This window comes from Thamnophis elegans, chromosome 5 (genome assembly GCF_009769535.1).
Source record: "Thamnophis elegans isolate rThaEle1 chromosome 5, rThaEle1.pri, whole genome shotgun sequence".
Taxonomy (NCBI): Eukaryota; Metazoa; Chordata; class Lepidosauria; order Squamata; family Colubridae; genus Thamnophis; species Thamnophis elegans.
The window spans coordinates 66,801,903-66,817,077 of record NC_045545.1 but is presented as its reverse complement, the minus strand read 5'-3'; the positions used below and the strand labels follow the sequence as shown (position 1 = coordinate 66,817,077).

General features: G+C 38.5%; 1 protein-coding gene across 1 annotated transcript in view; it reads right to left on the bottom strand.

Annotated features, from left to right (window-relative positions):
• The window catches only part of LOC116509741 (TOX high mobility group box family member 2-like), a 207,689-nt gene that overhangs the window by 31,665 nt on the left and 160,849 nt on the right, over positions 1–15,175 (bottom strand). The window contains 1 exon segment of the mRNA XM_032219030.1: positions 4,697–4,936. Coding sequence (XP_032074921.1) covers positions 4,697–4,936 — 240 coding nt within the window.

Below are 15,175 nucleotides of genomic sequence, written 5' to 3'. Positions count from 1 at the left end.
ATGAAAGGGTAATTTAAGCAATATATGCAAAATGTTAGAATCAAAGAAAACTTTTAAGACAGATTCTGCAAACGGTGGCATGGCACAACAGTGATGTGATCTGTCTCTGCTTACTGTTCTGTGTGAAGTCACCCACAAGTTAGGGTTGTGAGAAAATAAAGGCATTATAGGCATTAGGCATTACAGACATGTGAATTCTGCCTGTAATCTCCTCTATATATGCAATTAACCAATACCAATTTGCTATAGGAAAAAGAAAGAGGGGGAGGGGGATAAACCACAAAGAATTTACCAGCTATGTTGAGTGATCAGGACCTGGATGTTTTTCTGTTTTATTTTTATTTTTTTCTATTCCAACTCTTCATAATAACAATAGCTCTTATTGTGACTAGCTGGAGTAGAAACAAATCAAGTTTCTTCTTCCATCACCATTCCATTTTTCTTTTTTACTATGTACTTTAAACTTTGTGCAAGAATTGTCTTGTTTTCACTGATCATACATAAATTGTTCTGGATATCTTTTCACCAGAAAAATGGGATAAATAGGCTATGTGAAAATATAACATAATAGTAAATCTCAAAGATCAAAAGAGATTTATATTATTTCTAGAGAAACAGATTAGAATTCCTGCAATATAGGGCAGGTGTCAACTCTTAATGTGCATTTTTGCAAATTTTGTCAAGTCAAAATTTGTCAGATTTTAGTTTTGATTATATGAAAGAGTTGTGAGAGTAAATAAGATTAATTCTATCCTTTTGATAATTTCCTACACGCTGGAAATGCTCCTAACTGACACACATTGAGAATAAGGAAGATGACCTTGATGGAGATAAGCAGGAACCATTATTTAGGCAAAAGGGACTGAAGCATTTTTAAAATCCACAGTGAAAAAAACATTCAGAAGCAACTCAGGCAGATGTTCCCCTAATTCAATGACCTATGAGGAGGAGGAGGAGGCACAGCACAATCAGATTTCCAAGATTCTGTTACTGTAACCAATCAAAATAAAAGAGTCTTCCAGTGAATCTGATTTACGAGTTTGATCTACCTAGTGTAGGTGACACATATAATCCATAAAAACTTTCAAATGTGGGGTGGGAATTCTGGCCGGTTAGGGATCAGTCTCATAGTTATTTTCCTTAAGAGTCACTGATCATGATTCCTAGTAATCACATGAACAAATTATTATCTGTGTGAAGTGATCTGACCTAGTAACAACACTCCTATAATGTACTTGAACCTATTTATCTACCTTATCTGCTGTTTTCCTCTCTCAACCTTCTCCAACAGTTTTTTATTTTCCTTTTGTTTCTCATCTATCATCCACTTATACACATGCCTGAAGTCTGTGAATTTCTAATAGTTGGCTATTACCTTAAGGAAGCAATTCACTAGTGATTGATTCTTCCTGCAATCTAAGGTACTCTTTGTAACCATCTCCAATCCATAATTCAAACAAGTGTATTTTTCTTTTCTTATTCTTTCTCAATGACAAAGGTTCACAACCATACAATTACTTCACTATTTTTTTTGTTTCATAGAAATATCTTTATGCTTCATTATTGTGTGGAAAAACTATTTTTCTTCCTTGGAATATCCTATTTGTTATTGTGATACACTGTATGTATATATTCTTAAGCCCATACACATATCATAACTCTTATCCCTATTAACATTTAAGCAGACTCTATGCTGGATTTCAACTACTGCCAGCATCTAGTTAGCTTCAAGGAGACAAAGCAAAACTAGCAATTCCTGAAATGTCTTCTCCTCCTTATTCCCAAATGGAAGGCTAATGTTAGCTATTGATATCTTTGCTCTGAAGATGCTCAAGTTACAGTATTTGAATGTAGATATTATCTAAAGTGTAGAAGTGAAATAAAAATCAATAAACCAAAGAAACATAGCAAATAAGAAAACAGTGAATATAGGTAAATTTAGTGTACACAAACACTGTTCATTACACTTGCACATATATTTGTCCCACCATGTCCATATACAATTAGACCACTCAGAAATGCCTTGAGTTCTTCAAACTCATTACTTCCACTACTGTATTTTTAAGATTTTCAGATTTCATCCAATCATGGCTTTCTTGGACTTCCCTTGGCCCATTCATTCTTCCTTCATTTAATTCTTTTGCAACTTGATTCTTATTCATTGTCTCAATATAACCAACTCAACCCAATGTCCCATTTGATACATCACACAGTCCACATTTATTTATCACTTATTTCTTTACTCACTTTTTAACTTCTTTTTATTTTTTAATGTTTTATTATTCTTATAAGTAACAAATCCTGTCATATAACAAATCACACAACCATACTAGGTTAATATGTGTCCAGGAACACCACACATATAGGTGCACCATTTTTCAATATTCTTACAATATTTTTACTTTCTTTTTACCATTTATTTCCTGGATACTAACACCTGCAGCAGCAGCATAATTTTAGCATAATTATTTTCATTCTATTTAACGCAACTCTACACACACACACACACACACACACATTATACAGTATATAAAACTTCTACAGAGCTTCTTATCACATTTGTTTCTTTAATTAGTTCTTTAAGTGTTTCATCATAAATAAATCAAACATACTTTTACATTTATATTTTCCTTTCTTATATGTACATATGAATGCACATCCTTAAGTCATCTTTTTTAAAAAAAAAAAACCTAAACCAATACATTAAACAATTACAGTTCCTGGGTTTCTGGGTGGATATTCTTTTGCCTTATGCTCAACCATCTAGTCATGCCATCTGACAAAATAATTTTCCTTTGAAGCACATTCATTCAGCATGTTGCATAATTTTTCCTAAAACCAATCACTGCTTCTTCCATTTTTAACATTAACTGGTTGTATAACATCCAACCTTCATCAATTTATGAATTCCTACTTTCAGCTATATCCACAACAGTCTACATAACATCAGTTCCATTGCCAAACATACAGAATAGCTTTTTCAAATTAAACCTATACCTTCCCTTTTGTTATTCATCATTTCACTACACAATGTCATGCAAACATGATTCTATTACAGTTTTAATTTCTGACATATAATATAGCTATGTTCTATTTCATTTCATTATGCTCTTTATCATTCACTCCACTAATATACCAAACTGCTGTTTTCTACACACTATGATCATCATGAGATGAGCACACAGATATTAACTTGCACTTCCCATAATTTTTAATAAGATAGAGATAATGAAGACCAACTTAACTATTTTAATCGTATCATAAAGCATACACATTTATCTTCTAATGGTAAAGATGATACTGGCAGAGTTTGCATACTGTTCAAAACACAAGCAAAGCCCAGTTGTACTCCAACCATGCAACCATGCTCATGGTCAACATGTTATGATCTTTTATAGAGACAACATTTCAAGCCAAGACTGTCACATGCCACCAATTAGGAAATACATATTACATACATACATACATACACACATACATATAGGACACCACTTGCTACATAGCTTAATTTCAAAATATGTTAGCAAACAACCAGTTTGGCTCAGGCACTGAAGAGAGGGAGAAGGTGTGGCAGAAAACATGGTAAAAAGAAGGATAGCAGAAAGAAAGGAATAGCCCCTGCCTCCTACTAGCCCTTAATCTATTAGATCTCAACACAGTTGGCTCAAGATGACTGATCACTTGAGAGAGAAGGAAGATTCACCCTCCCTCTCTCATGTTCCCCTTCTCTGGAAGCAGTAGATCTACCAGTCATGTTCTCATGGCTAGCTAGCTGTCATCTTGGTATGAGTTTCAGGAGGAGATTCCCCAGTTGGTGAACCATAAAACGGCTGCCTCTCCTTCACAGTGTAGTCTTCTTCCTTAAAGAAAATGCTACAGCTACTCTGCTATGACTTGTGTTTAAAAAAAATGATGGGTAATATGTAAATGTATTTAGCAAGACTTTATTTTCAAAGACAGAATAGATATGAATATTCATTTAGCAAGACATCCAATATAAAAACATATTTCTTCATACAAATTGCTGTTAACATGCAAACATTCTTTACATCCTTACAACATATTCAGCATATATTTATCACTAACAAAGCAAAATCATCTGCTTTAAATAACTTATGATTTATTACGTCTTAAAAATCCCTGCTATCTAGGTTTAAGTATAGTGAAAACATTTTCTGTTATTTCATTCTGATAATGACTTGGTGAGCTATTTAATTAAAATCCCAGCTGAATATTTATGCTTTCATATTTCATTCTCCAAATATGAAATTTTTGCCTCTACAAAAAACATTTTCAGCTGGGAAATTGAATGCTTGTATGTGGTAAATCATACTTTTATTTCAGAATCTTAACCTGGAAGGGTAGTGCAAAATGATATACTTAGCATTTTCAACAAGATGGAAAATATTTAGGAAGAAAAATCTCTTTCATAATTTGCTATATGTAATTGTTCTATATGCATCAATATAACTCCTCAATGTCTGATATAATTTGTAATCCTGATATCTCTTCCAATTCTTTCGCTAAGAAATATTCTTTTCAGATAGGTTTAAAAAAAAGTTCTCTTGCTTTGTATGTATCTCTCTTGGAAAGGCTGAATGCCTTTGTTCTAGGTGCAGTTCATTATTTCTGCCATTGTAGGTTGCCCGCTACTGTCTGTCTCTATGTCTGTCAAAACAGGCATGGCTCCACGTACCTTATAATGTGATTCTGTCTCCTCTTCCTGAGTAGAACTGGAGGGAGATGGTGTAGCAGATTTGCTTCCAGGGGGTGATGGGGAACCATGTGTAACACCGCTCCTCAAACCCATCTGAGAAATCAGCTGTGACTGGCTGAGGGCACTCATGTGACTGGTTAACATCCCTGGTCGATTGATCAGGGGAACTTGATGGTTGGACTCATAGGACGTAGCATCTGAGTGGACCATCTCCTGGATCTGAGTTAGGAGAATATTACTTTTAAATTAAATTGTATTTATTATCTTATAAAAATTATATGATGATGCAAGTTGGGCATGGTTGTTACCAAGATATCAATTACTTTTGGAAAAAACTAAAGTTCATGCTGGGAAAAAAAATCACCCTTAATTTGTAATGGAACTGTTTCCATTATATTCAACGCTTCTATGTTAGCTTTATTCTTACCTTGCAGAATATTCAGCAATGTATTTTTAGACAAAATTGTACTATATTTTAATATTAATCTATTGCTGAACAGTTTCTCATGTGCTAACACTCTCCTATAGGTAATCCTTGGCAAATTAAGGCATCCCTTGAATTAAAATGCCATATGCCTTACAGCAGAGCTGTTATAATGGGCTAACACTATAATCCTGTGCTAATCTGACATTAATCAGCAGTATTAGCAGTTATTTTGAACTAGGTCATGCGGTATTCTGACTCCCAAATATCAGAGTTTGGAAGTAGGAAAGGAGGGAGAACTCATTGCAACATGCAGTGGACTTTCTAGTTGTACTTTGGTTTTCAAAATAGGGTCATACAAATTTGTTTGCATACTTTACTGTGTTTTTCAGCAAGATGATCAAAAAAGAAAGTCATAAAATGTTATCATATGATGGAAACAACAATGAAGAGATTAATTCTTGAATAATTAGCCATATATGTAATAGATGGAAACTACAAATCTGTGTCCAAAAATATACAATATTTTACATTAATAGTTATAAGAAGAGCAGGTGGTAGTCATGGCTAGGAGGCCTTAGCACAACTTGATGTTGTGTGCCAGTTGTACCCTTTTCTGGATCATGAGACTCTGTTCACTGTCACTTATGCCCTGGTCATCTCCCGGTTGGATTACTACAATATGCTCTACATGGAGCTATCCTTGAAGAGTATTTGGAAACTACAATTGGTATAGAATCAGTGATACACATTGTTTGGGGGGGGCTTGAGTGGTGCATGTGATGCCATTGTTATGAGAACTGCACTGATTGCCATTTGCCTGAGGACCTGACAGGGGCCCATTACCTTAGAAGAGACTGTCAGGATAGAGAAAATTCTTTCCTCAAGGGTCCATATCATCTGGGTTTTTAATTTTAATAGTTTTATTCTGTTTTAATTGTTTTTTAAACTTCTATTAAATTGTAAGCTGCCCAGAACCACTGTAAGATGGGCATAGAAAGCCAATGAATGAATGAACAAACAAACAATGAATAAATAAATTGCTACAGGAGAACAAAGTTTTTTTCAGTTCAGTTTTCCTAAAATAATGCTAAAATTTGGAAAAAAAAGCTTTCATATGTGAAACTAGCTGGAAACCTGGAAACAATAAAAGGTTGGAAAGAGCAGGTAGGAGAAAATAAATATTTTGCTTACAGGACAGGATTTCTTATACAATTCTAAATTAAAACATTTATTTTAAAGTATTTTCAATGGAAGATAAAATCCACTACTGTCAATTTTAAAAGGCGGGACAGCTTCTAATGCATTTTTATTAGTCAAATGAAGGATTCAAATCAATTTCTTAAAAATCATGCTACTTTGAAATTTGAAATGTTGAGCTTACATGGAGAAAATATCAACTGATGCAAATACAGCTACAATAGTTAATGTTTCAACAAGAACGTATTTCCTTAAATGGAATGCTCATGGCAAAGACCACCAAGCTCACTCATTTTCAAATGTGGAGGCCAAAGGATTTGAAGTTAACACTTTTTTTTTGGGGGGGGGGGGAATTCGTACTGGTAAAAGTTGTACCAGATAGGAGAAAAATAAAGTTACATCTATCATTGTAGGAGGTGATTGAGTAACAACACATCTTATCTCCTCCCCAGCCCTCCCCATGTCTCTTGGTTGTAAGGTTTGATTTTAACATTTTATGTTTAATTAAGATGTAGCTATAAGCTATCCAGAGTTACCGTCTAGCTAAGATGGGTGGCCAATTTTTCCATCCATCCATCCATCCATCCATCCCATCATCTATCTACCTATCAAGATCTATCTATCTTCTATCTATACTATCTATCTATCTATCTATCTATCTAGTAATGGTAGCTAGCCATTTTCAGGAAGTCTGAAGCAAGCTGGTTTAGGAACGTGTCTGGTCTATACTGCTCTATATCAGAATATTGTATTTCTGTTTCTCATACAATCTCCTTAAAAGACTGAAGGGTACCAAGATTGGAAACTGGACTGAATATAAAGCTAAGTCCCATGGACTTTGTAGTAAACTCTGACTGCCCTAATATAATCTCTCCACATGCATTTTATTCATGGTGACTATCTGCTCCTTCTTATATCGCTTTACTGCCATATAAGCAATTTATCACTTTCTTTATAATTCAATATCTCATCCCAGCTTCCTTCAGATATATTGGGACTGTAGTATCCAGAATTGCAAAGAATCCATGGAGAAAACACTTGGAATTTTGTTAATAACAGTACCAGCAGATCTGAAAGGTAGCCGTACTTATTTTTTCCTTTGATTGTTTTTTTGTTTTGTTTTTTTTTGTTTTTATTAGACATTTATAGGCGCCCTTTTCCCTGAGGGGACTCAGGGCGGCTTACAGTCAAAAGGGAAGGGTAGTGTCAGACAATACAAAAAGAAATGTGCACAAAAGTAAATTAAATAGTAAAACTCAACATTCAACTCAACATTCGGGAGGGGCAAAGTAAACTTATCCCCAGGCCTGACGGGCTAGCCAGTTCTTGAGGGCTGTGCGGAAGGCGGACGGTGGTGAGGGTCCGATCTCCACGGGGAGATTGTTCCATAGTGTCGGAGCCGCAACAGAGAAGGCTCTCCTCCGAGTAGTCGCCAGTCGGCACTGACTGGCGGATGGAATACGGAGGAGGCCAACTCTATGCGATCCTGATGGGACGCAGGGAGGTAATTGGCAGAAGGCGGTCTCTCAAATAGCCAGATCCACTACCATGAGCGCTTTATAGGTGGTGAGTAGAACCCTGAAGTGCACCCGGAGATCGACAGGTAGCACAGTGCAGCTCACGGAGGATCGGTGTTATGTGGGCGAAACCGTGGTGCGCCCACAATCACTCGCGGCGGCCCGCATTCTGGACTAGCTGAAGTCTCGCGGATGCTCTTCAAGGGCAGCCCCATGTAGAGCACATTACAGTATTCCAGCCTGGAGATCACAAGGGCTCGAGTGACTGTTGTGAGGGCCTCCCGATTCAGGTAGGGCCGCAACTGGCGCACCAGGCGAACCTGGGCAAATGCCCCCCTGGTCACAGCTGAGAGATGGTGGTCAAAAGTCAGCTGTGGGTCCAGGAGGACTCCCAAGTTGCGGGCCCTTTCTGAGGGGTGTAAGTTTTGTCCCCCCAGCCTGAGTGATGGTATGTTGATCAAATTTTTGGAGGAAACACAACAGCCACTCGGTCTTGTCTGGTTGAGTATCAGCTTGTTTGCTCTCATCCATGCTTTAACCGGCTTCTAGGACCCCGGTTCATCACATCCACCGCTTCATTGAGTTGGCACGGGGCGGACAGATACAACTGTGTATCGTCCGCATATTGGTGGTATTTTATCCCGTGCCTTCGGATGATCTCGCCCCAGCGGTTTCATGTAAATGTTAAATAGTAGGGGGGATAGGACCGATCCCTGCGGCACCCCATAAGTTAGGGGCCTCAGGGACGATCTCTTCCCCCCCACCAACACCGACTGCGACCTGTCCGAGAGATAGGGGGAGAACCACTGCAAAACAGTGCCGCCCAACCCCTATCTCCCGCAGTCGTCGCAGAAGGATACCATGGTCGATGGTATCGAAAGCCGCTGAGAGGTCCAGGAGAACTATGATGGAAGCATGGCCTCGTCCCTAGCTCTCCAGAGATCATCGGTCCAATGCGACCAAAGCGGTTTCTGTGCTGTAACCGGGTCTGAAGCCAGACTGGAAGGGGTCAAGATAGTTAGCTTCCTCCAAGGTACGCGGAAGCTGGAGAGCCACCACCTTCTCAACAACCTTCCCTACAAAGGGGAGGTTGGAGACTGGACGATAGTTATTAAGAACAGCTGGATCCAAGGACGGGTTTTCTTCAGGAGGGGTCTACCACCGCTGTCTTGAGCGCGGTGGGAAAGGTACCCCTCCCGAAGAGAGGCGGTAACAACCGCCTGGATCCAGCCTCGTGTCACCTCCTGCTTTGCAACCAGCCAGAGGGACACGGGTCCAGTATGCAGGTGGAGGCACTCACAGCTCGCATAGCCTTGTCCACATCCCCGAGGCCACTTCCTGAAACTCAACCCAGAGATGGTTTGCCAAGTCTTCTCCTTGTGTCTCGGCTGGATCTACTGGGGTGGAGTCCAGGTCCGCTCGAAACCGGGCAACTTTGTCCGCCAAGAACTGGACATACTCCTCAGCCCTACCCTGTAGGGAGTCCCCCGTCTCCCTCCTATTTAGGAGGGAGCGGGTTATCCTAAACAGGGTGGCTGGGCGGGACTCGGCGGAACGCTACCAGGAGGCAATATATGTTCTTTTTGCTGTCTTAAAGTCCGAATATACTCCTTGGTGCATTGCTGTGAAAGTGCCCGTTTCGACTCGGACCTATCGGATCTCCACGAGTGTTCTAGGCGTCTCCTCCGGCGCTTTACCTCCCGGAGCTCCTCAGATAAACAAGGAGGCCTCTGGGGGCGCTGACCCGGAGGGCCGTAGCGGCGCAATCCGGTCTAGAGACCCGAAGCTGCCGAGTGCCAGGCAGCGACGAGGGTCTCCGCCGAACTGTGGGCGAGGGTATCAGGAATAACCCCAAGCTCCGTCTGGAACCTAACAGGATCCATCGTCGCTTGGGGCGGAACCAGCTGATCGGTTTCCTCCTCCCTACGGTGGGGGTTTGGCCTCCGGAAGTCTAGCCTCAGTATGTATGGTCTGCCACGACAGGGGTACGATCTCTTACCCCTCAGACCAAGATCTGTAACTCCACTGCTTCCAAGAGGAAATCCGAGGTCGAGCGTGTGACCCGCTGAGTGAGTTGGGCCTCGGATTACTTGAGTCAAGCCCATGGCTGGTCAGGAGGCCATGAACTCCTGCGCTCCATCAGAGTGTTCACCGAGCGAAGGCCAGTTGAAGTCCCCAGAACTATAAGTCTAGGGAACTCAACTGCCAGCTCGGCTACTGACTCGAGGAGCGAGGGAGGGCTGCTGCAACGCAGTTGGGAGGCAGGTACGTAAGCAGCAGACCCACTTGACCCTTGAAATTAATGTTCATGATTTAATAATTAATGTTTTCCCTTTGCTCTGTTTTTTTAAAACCTCTCAACTTAATTTTATGGTTCTTATCAACATTCCTTTTATACTTGACATGATGCATTTGCTGCTGTTTATAATTTTTTATCTCAAGGTCTTCTAAAATATTACATCAGTCTTGGTTCAGACTGCTCTCAAATCATTGATAGCTGACTCACTGCACGAATTCCTGCCCTTGTCTCCTTGATTCATTATGTTTGGCTGAAATTACTGAGCAATCTTTTTATTTGACTCCCTTCTTTCCAAGCTTCTTTGGTTTTAGGATTTCTAATGGTTAATTTAGCCTCTGATTTAAAATTTCGACAGAGGAAACGTCTTCCTCTGCTTTCCCTTTTTTTGGTTGGAAGGTCATTTAGGAATTTTTTTCTAAATGCTTTTGGATGTATTCCACAAATCCATGACTTTAAGTATTAAAATATTTTTGAAAAACAAAGATAAAACACTAAGGACAAAGTATACTGAAGAAGAGCTTTTGGATTCTAGCAAGTGTCTCCAGAAAAGTTGCTTTGTTCAGTCTTTCTTTCCATTACCTGCTTGCAATTTCTCACCATTTGATCAGTCCTGAAATATGCAACACTCAAAACCAAGTTCATCAGCTTTCTTCATAAACTCCTCATCTTCACTGGTGAACAGTACTGCCAATCCACTTCTTTCAATTTTCATGGATACTTAGCTATACACATGATATTTCCCTTTGCACTTTATTTTATCTATCTTTTATATTTCCCAAATCTGTTATTCTCTTGACTTTAGGACATATTTGCCTGTCTTCACTGATTTATTTATTTATGTTGATCCTTAATTTGTTTTTCAGATCCAGTATAAACTTATCTCTGAAGTCCATCAAGAACTTCTATAATTTTCTGCTCTTATATATCCCTTATGATAACTTTACTATTTAAACACTGTTTTTCCTTCCTAATGCATATGTATCAAGCTGCCATTTAAAAACCATTCAATTCTGTTGGTTTCCTCAAATCTATTTCTTTAAATTCTTGGTATTCCTCTTAAAAACTTCTAGTGTGTGCTCAACCTGTTTTCATTCATTATTGGCATTTCAAGTCCATGGTCAGGTAATTATGACCAAAATCATATTGGGTAAGTTATTATTATGTTTCCTTTTTTCTGCCATATTTTACAATGCTTATTATTTATGCCTTACTGTTCTTCAAAACAAAATTATTTGGGCTACCTGTAATTTTTTAAATAATTTTAATAGAAACAAACTTGGAAAACCGAAGGAGAAGAGGCACCTAGAATATTGTTGTATTATAAAGTTTTCACAAGGCTGCTCTTCACCTGAATCGATATCTAATTTATCTGCTGTTAGGAGTTAAATTTAGTTATGCAGCATTACTGTAGCGATGCATAGAATCTTCACAGTCAGAGGCAATTTACTCTTAAAGGGTAGATATAAGGGGTAAACCAAGACCCTTTCCGCAAAGCAAGGTTTAGGATTTGGGTAGATCTCAAGAAGCTGAGTCAGTTAACTATTAGTTTGATCCTGTTATAAGTGGTATTCAGTGTCATCCTGCTTCCCTATTTCTGGAATCAAAATGCTGTGGTGTCTTACCACCCATCTTTCCCAGCATGGGACATAAAGGAAAAGAACCAGCACAGTGGTAAAATGAGGGGCGACTCCAATATGGCTTTGCAGAAGGGTCCAAATTTTCAAATTGTCACCATCTTATACTCTTTGGGGATACCTAGTCATCCATGCTAAGGTAGAATATCAAACCTAAATAGGATAGGATAACAATTTTAAAAAAATTCTTTACATAAGGAACACAACACTAATGTTAATGAAATGGGTAATAATAAATTGGGGAAGCAAAAAGAGTAAGTTATTTCTGCGATATCCAAAGAACCAAATGTGACCTCCAACAAAGTCCACAAGATTCTCTTGTTAGGTAGTTTGTCAATAAGAGACAAGGATGCTCAGAAATAGTGGCTTGATGACTTTCATTCGCTATAACTGCTAACATAAAAAAGGTGGGGGAGACTTGTTAATAAAAGGCCAGAGCACTGAAATACAACTGCTCCTTCACTTGTTTGGAAATAAAATTAATCCGGATACTTAGATACTATCAATTGAGACCCAGTGGAACCAGCAGGAGAGAAATCAATACTGTCTTAAGCTTTTGCCAGATTCTCCCCTCCCACTTTTATATTAATCTGATTAATGTTAACATGACGTTAAAGACTCAGGGCTTATTATTAACAATTTCATTTCCAATAAGCCCACTGAGGTGCAATCTCTCATTAGCAGAGGACTGCCTGCCAACTCCATTAGCAGCTCATAAGTAAGAAATGTAGGAAGAAATGGAAGGGCTCTGTAGGCTTCAGCAGAAATAAATCCAAATGCAGAAGCAGATTTACTGCTGACAGTCAGGAATCAAGAGCTTTTCTACAGCAATTAGACAGCATGTAGAGCTCAGATGTTGAAAAGACACAGGATGGAGCTTAAGAGTGGGAAGCTGGCAAGGTTTTGTAAGAGCTGTTCTTGTCAGTTCTGTTAAATAAATAAGAGAATTCAATATATTTTTTAGAATGCATCACATTTTCAATCCATTTCTATTTGTCCCCCCAAAAAGCTGAATGCAGAATTCCGTAGTGAATGACAAGCAGGTTTGTTTTATAGGACTTGTTCACAGGAATCTGTTCACATGACTTAATGATGACAACATGAGCTGATAATTTTAAAGTGAGAATGAACAACTGTGGAAGAATTTTAATGCCAACTTAAATTATCTAAAAAACAATGGTTGTTGCTAAACTGGCTTTCAGATTAAGCTCCCAACAGAGAATCTGAGACACTATACATTTATATGAATCAGATTATAGATGTCAAAATCCACACGATCAGCTGTTTTTATATAGCACTTCTCCTGCAGCTTCTGGAAAAAAGGACATTTTCTAGATTGCTTCCAGGGGAAAGCATTGTGTTTCTGATTTAGTAAGTTATGCAGAAACTGTTCTAAAATGTTTTATACCATTCAATAAGAAGCAAAAAGAAAATGATCCTATCTACTGTTCTAGCATGCAATGAAATTCTTAAAAAAAAGAAACTATATTACACTGTCAACTTTCTCTGGGTAGTTCTAATTACATGTAGAATTATACATTCCTTAGAGCTCTTTAGACTGCCTCTGTTTCATGGGAAGTTAAAGGTTAAAGAAGATTGTCCAGCTAGTAAGAAAATAATGCATTCCCCTTATTTTTCATTCATTTTTTATAATTGTTGAAAGATATATTAATGTAATGTGTTGAGTTTTAAACAAATCTAAAAGATCATTTCCATCTACAGTTACATTAGTCTCCTTGGGCAAACACTATATAAGATTTTTTTTAAAAAAAAATTCTTATTATGAAGCCAGTGGACCACAACGCTTCCATTTATCCATTAAATATGTAATCATATTTTTTTTTAAGTGCATATTATTATGCAGCAGAGCAGAACTAGTCCAGGAATGTAATTATGGATACGTTTTTCTGTGCAGAAAATTATTATGAAAATTTTCAGAAATGCGTATAAAGTCAATCTGCCCCATTAATATCAGTTGAAAGATTCCAGCTATCACACTTGGCTTGGGATTGAGCACCTGATATGCTTTATCCAATACACTAATTAACATTGTTACCATTCTGTCTTTTTATTATACTTTAGCATCACACTATGATAAGCTACTACCATGTGCTACAGATGACAAAGAATAGTTAATAATTAAGTGGAAACATCTCTCTCTCTCTCTCTCTCTCTCTCTCTCTCTCTCTCTGACACACACACACACACACACACGATAAATCAGCATTGAAATAATAAGTACAATTTATCCTGGATCAGTGGTTCTTCAACCCTTTGGTGTCAGGACATCCTTACATTCATAAAAACGACGAGGCTGAAGACCTGTAGTTATTTATGTAGGTTATATCTATCAATATTCATTGCATTAGAAATTAAAAATGAGAAATTTAAAATAGTTATTTGACTTAGTAGACCTGATGAAAATGTGTTATAGAGTCCTGGGATCCACAAGCAATACTTGGAGAACTACTGTTCTAGGTAGATCCAGATAGATATTATTGCTTTGAACTACCCTGATTCCTTTGGCTTTGACTTCTGGACTGATGTACCAAGTACTGCTCAAGGTGCATGATTGCCCTTAAGTAAAGTCTTTTGGAGTTAGACAACAATGCTTCTGTATCTTCCTAACCGCTACCCAGGCTTTAGGGTTATATCAGAGGTGGGCATTACACACTGTAACAACCGGTTTGCCCAGATCGAAAATGTGAGTGCATGCATGGCAGTGGTGAAATTCAATTTTTTTTAACTACTGGTTCTGTGGGTGTGGCTTGGTGGGAGTGGCAGGGGAAGGATACTGCAAAATCCCCATTCCCTCCCCACTCTGGGGCCAGCCAGAAATGGCATTTGCCAATTCCCCAAACTACTCAAAATTTCTGCTACCGGTTCTCCAGAACTTGTCAGAACCTGCTGGATTTCATCCCTGATGCACGGCATCGAAAAAACAGCAATTATATAGGATGTCATAGCATAAGGTCGGGTAAGTGGGTCCAGTCGCTGGTTGGAACTACCAGTTCACATGAACTGGTCCAAACTGGCAGCGGCCCACCTCTGGCCATATAACTCATCTGCATGTGAGAAGTGACATCTGGTAGCAAGTATCCTTTCAAGGATTTTTTAAATCCACCACTGGAATTTATGTGAAAAATCTTCCAACTATTAAAACTAAAGATGTGCCGTTCTTTGGCATAGCATGAAATTCAGAGTAAAAGAACCATAGTAGTACTAGAACATTGGAGAATGATTTATTTCCCAAACTGGGGCAGAAGTAACCAAACAGCATAAAAGATGACACAGATTTTCTAAAGCAATAACTAATGTCTACTCTCTCTCTGAAAAAAAAAACCTATTCTGATCTGTCAAGCTTGATCAACCATTTTATATTTC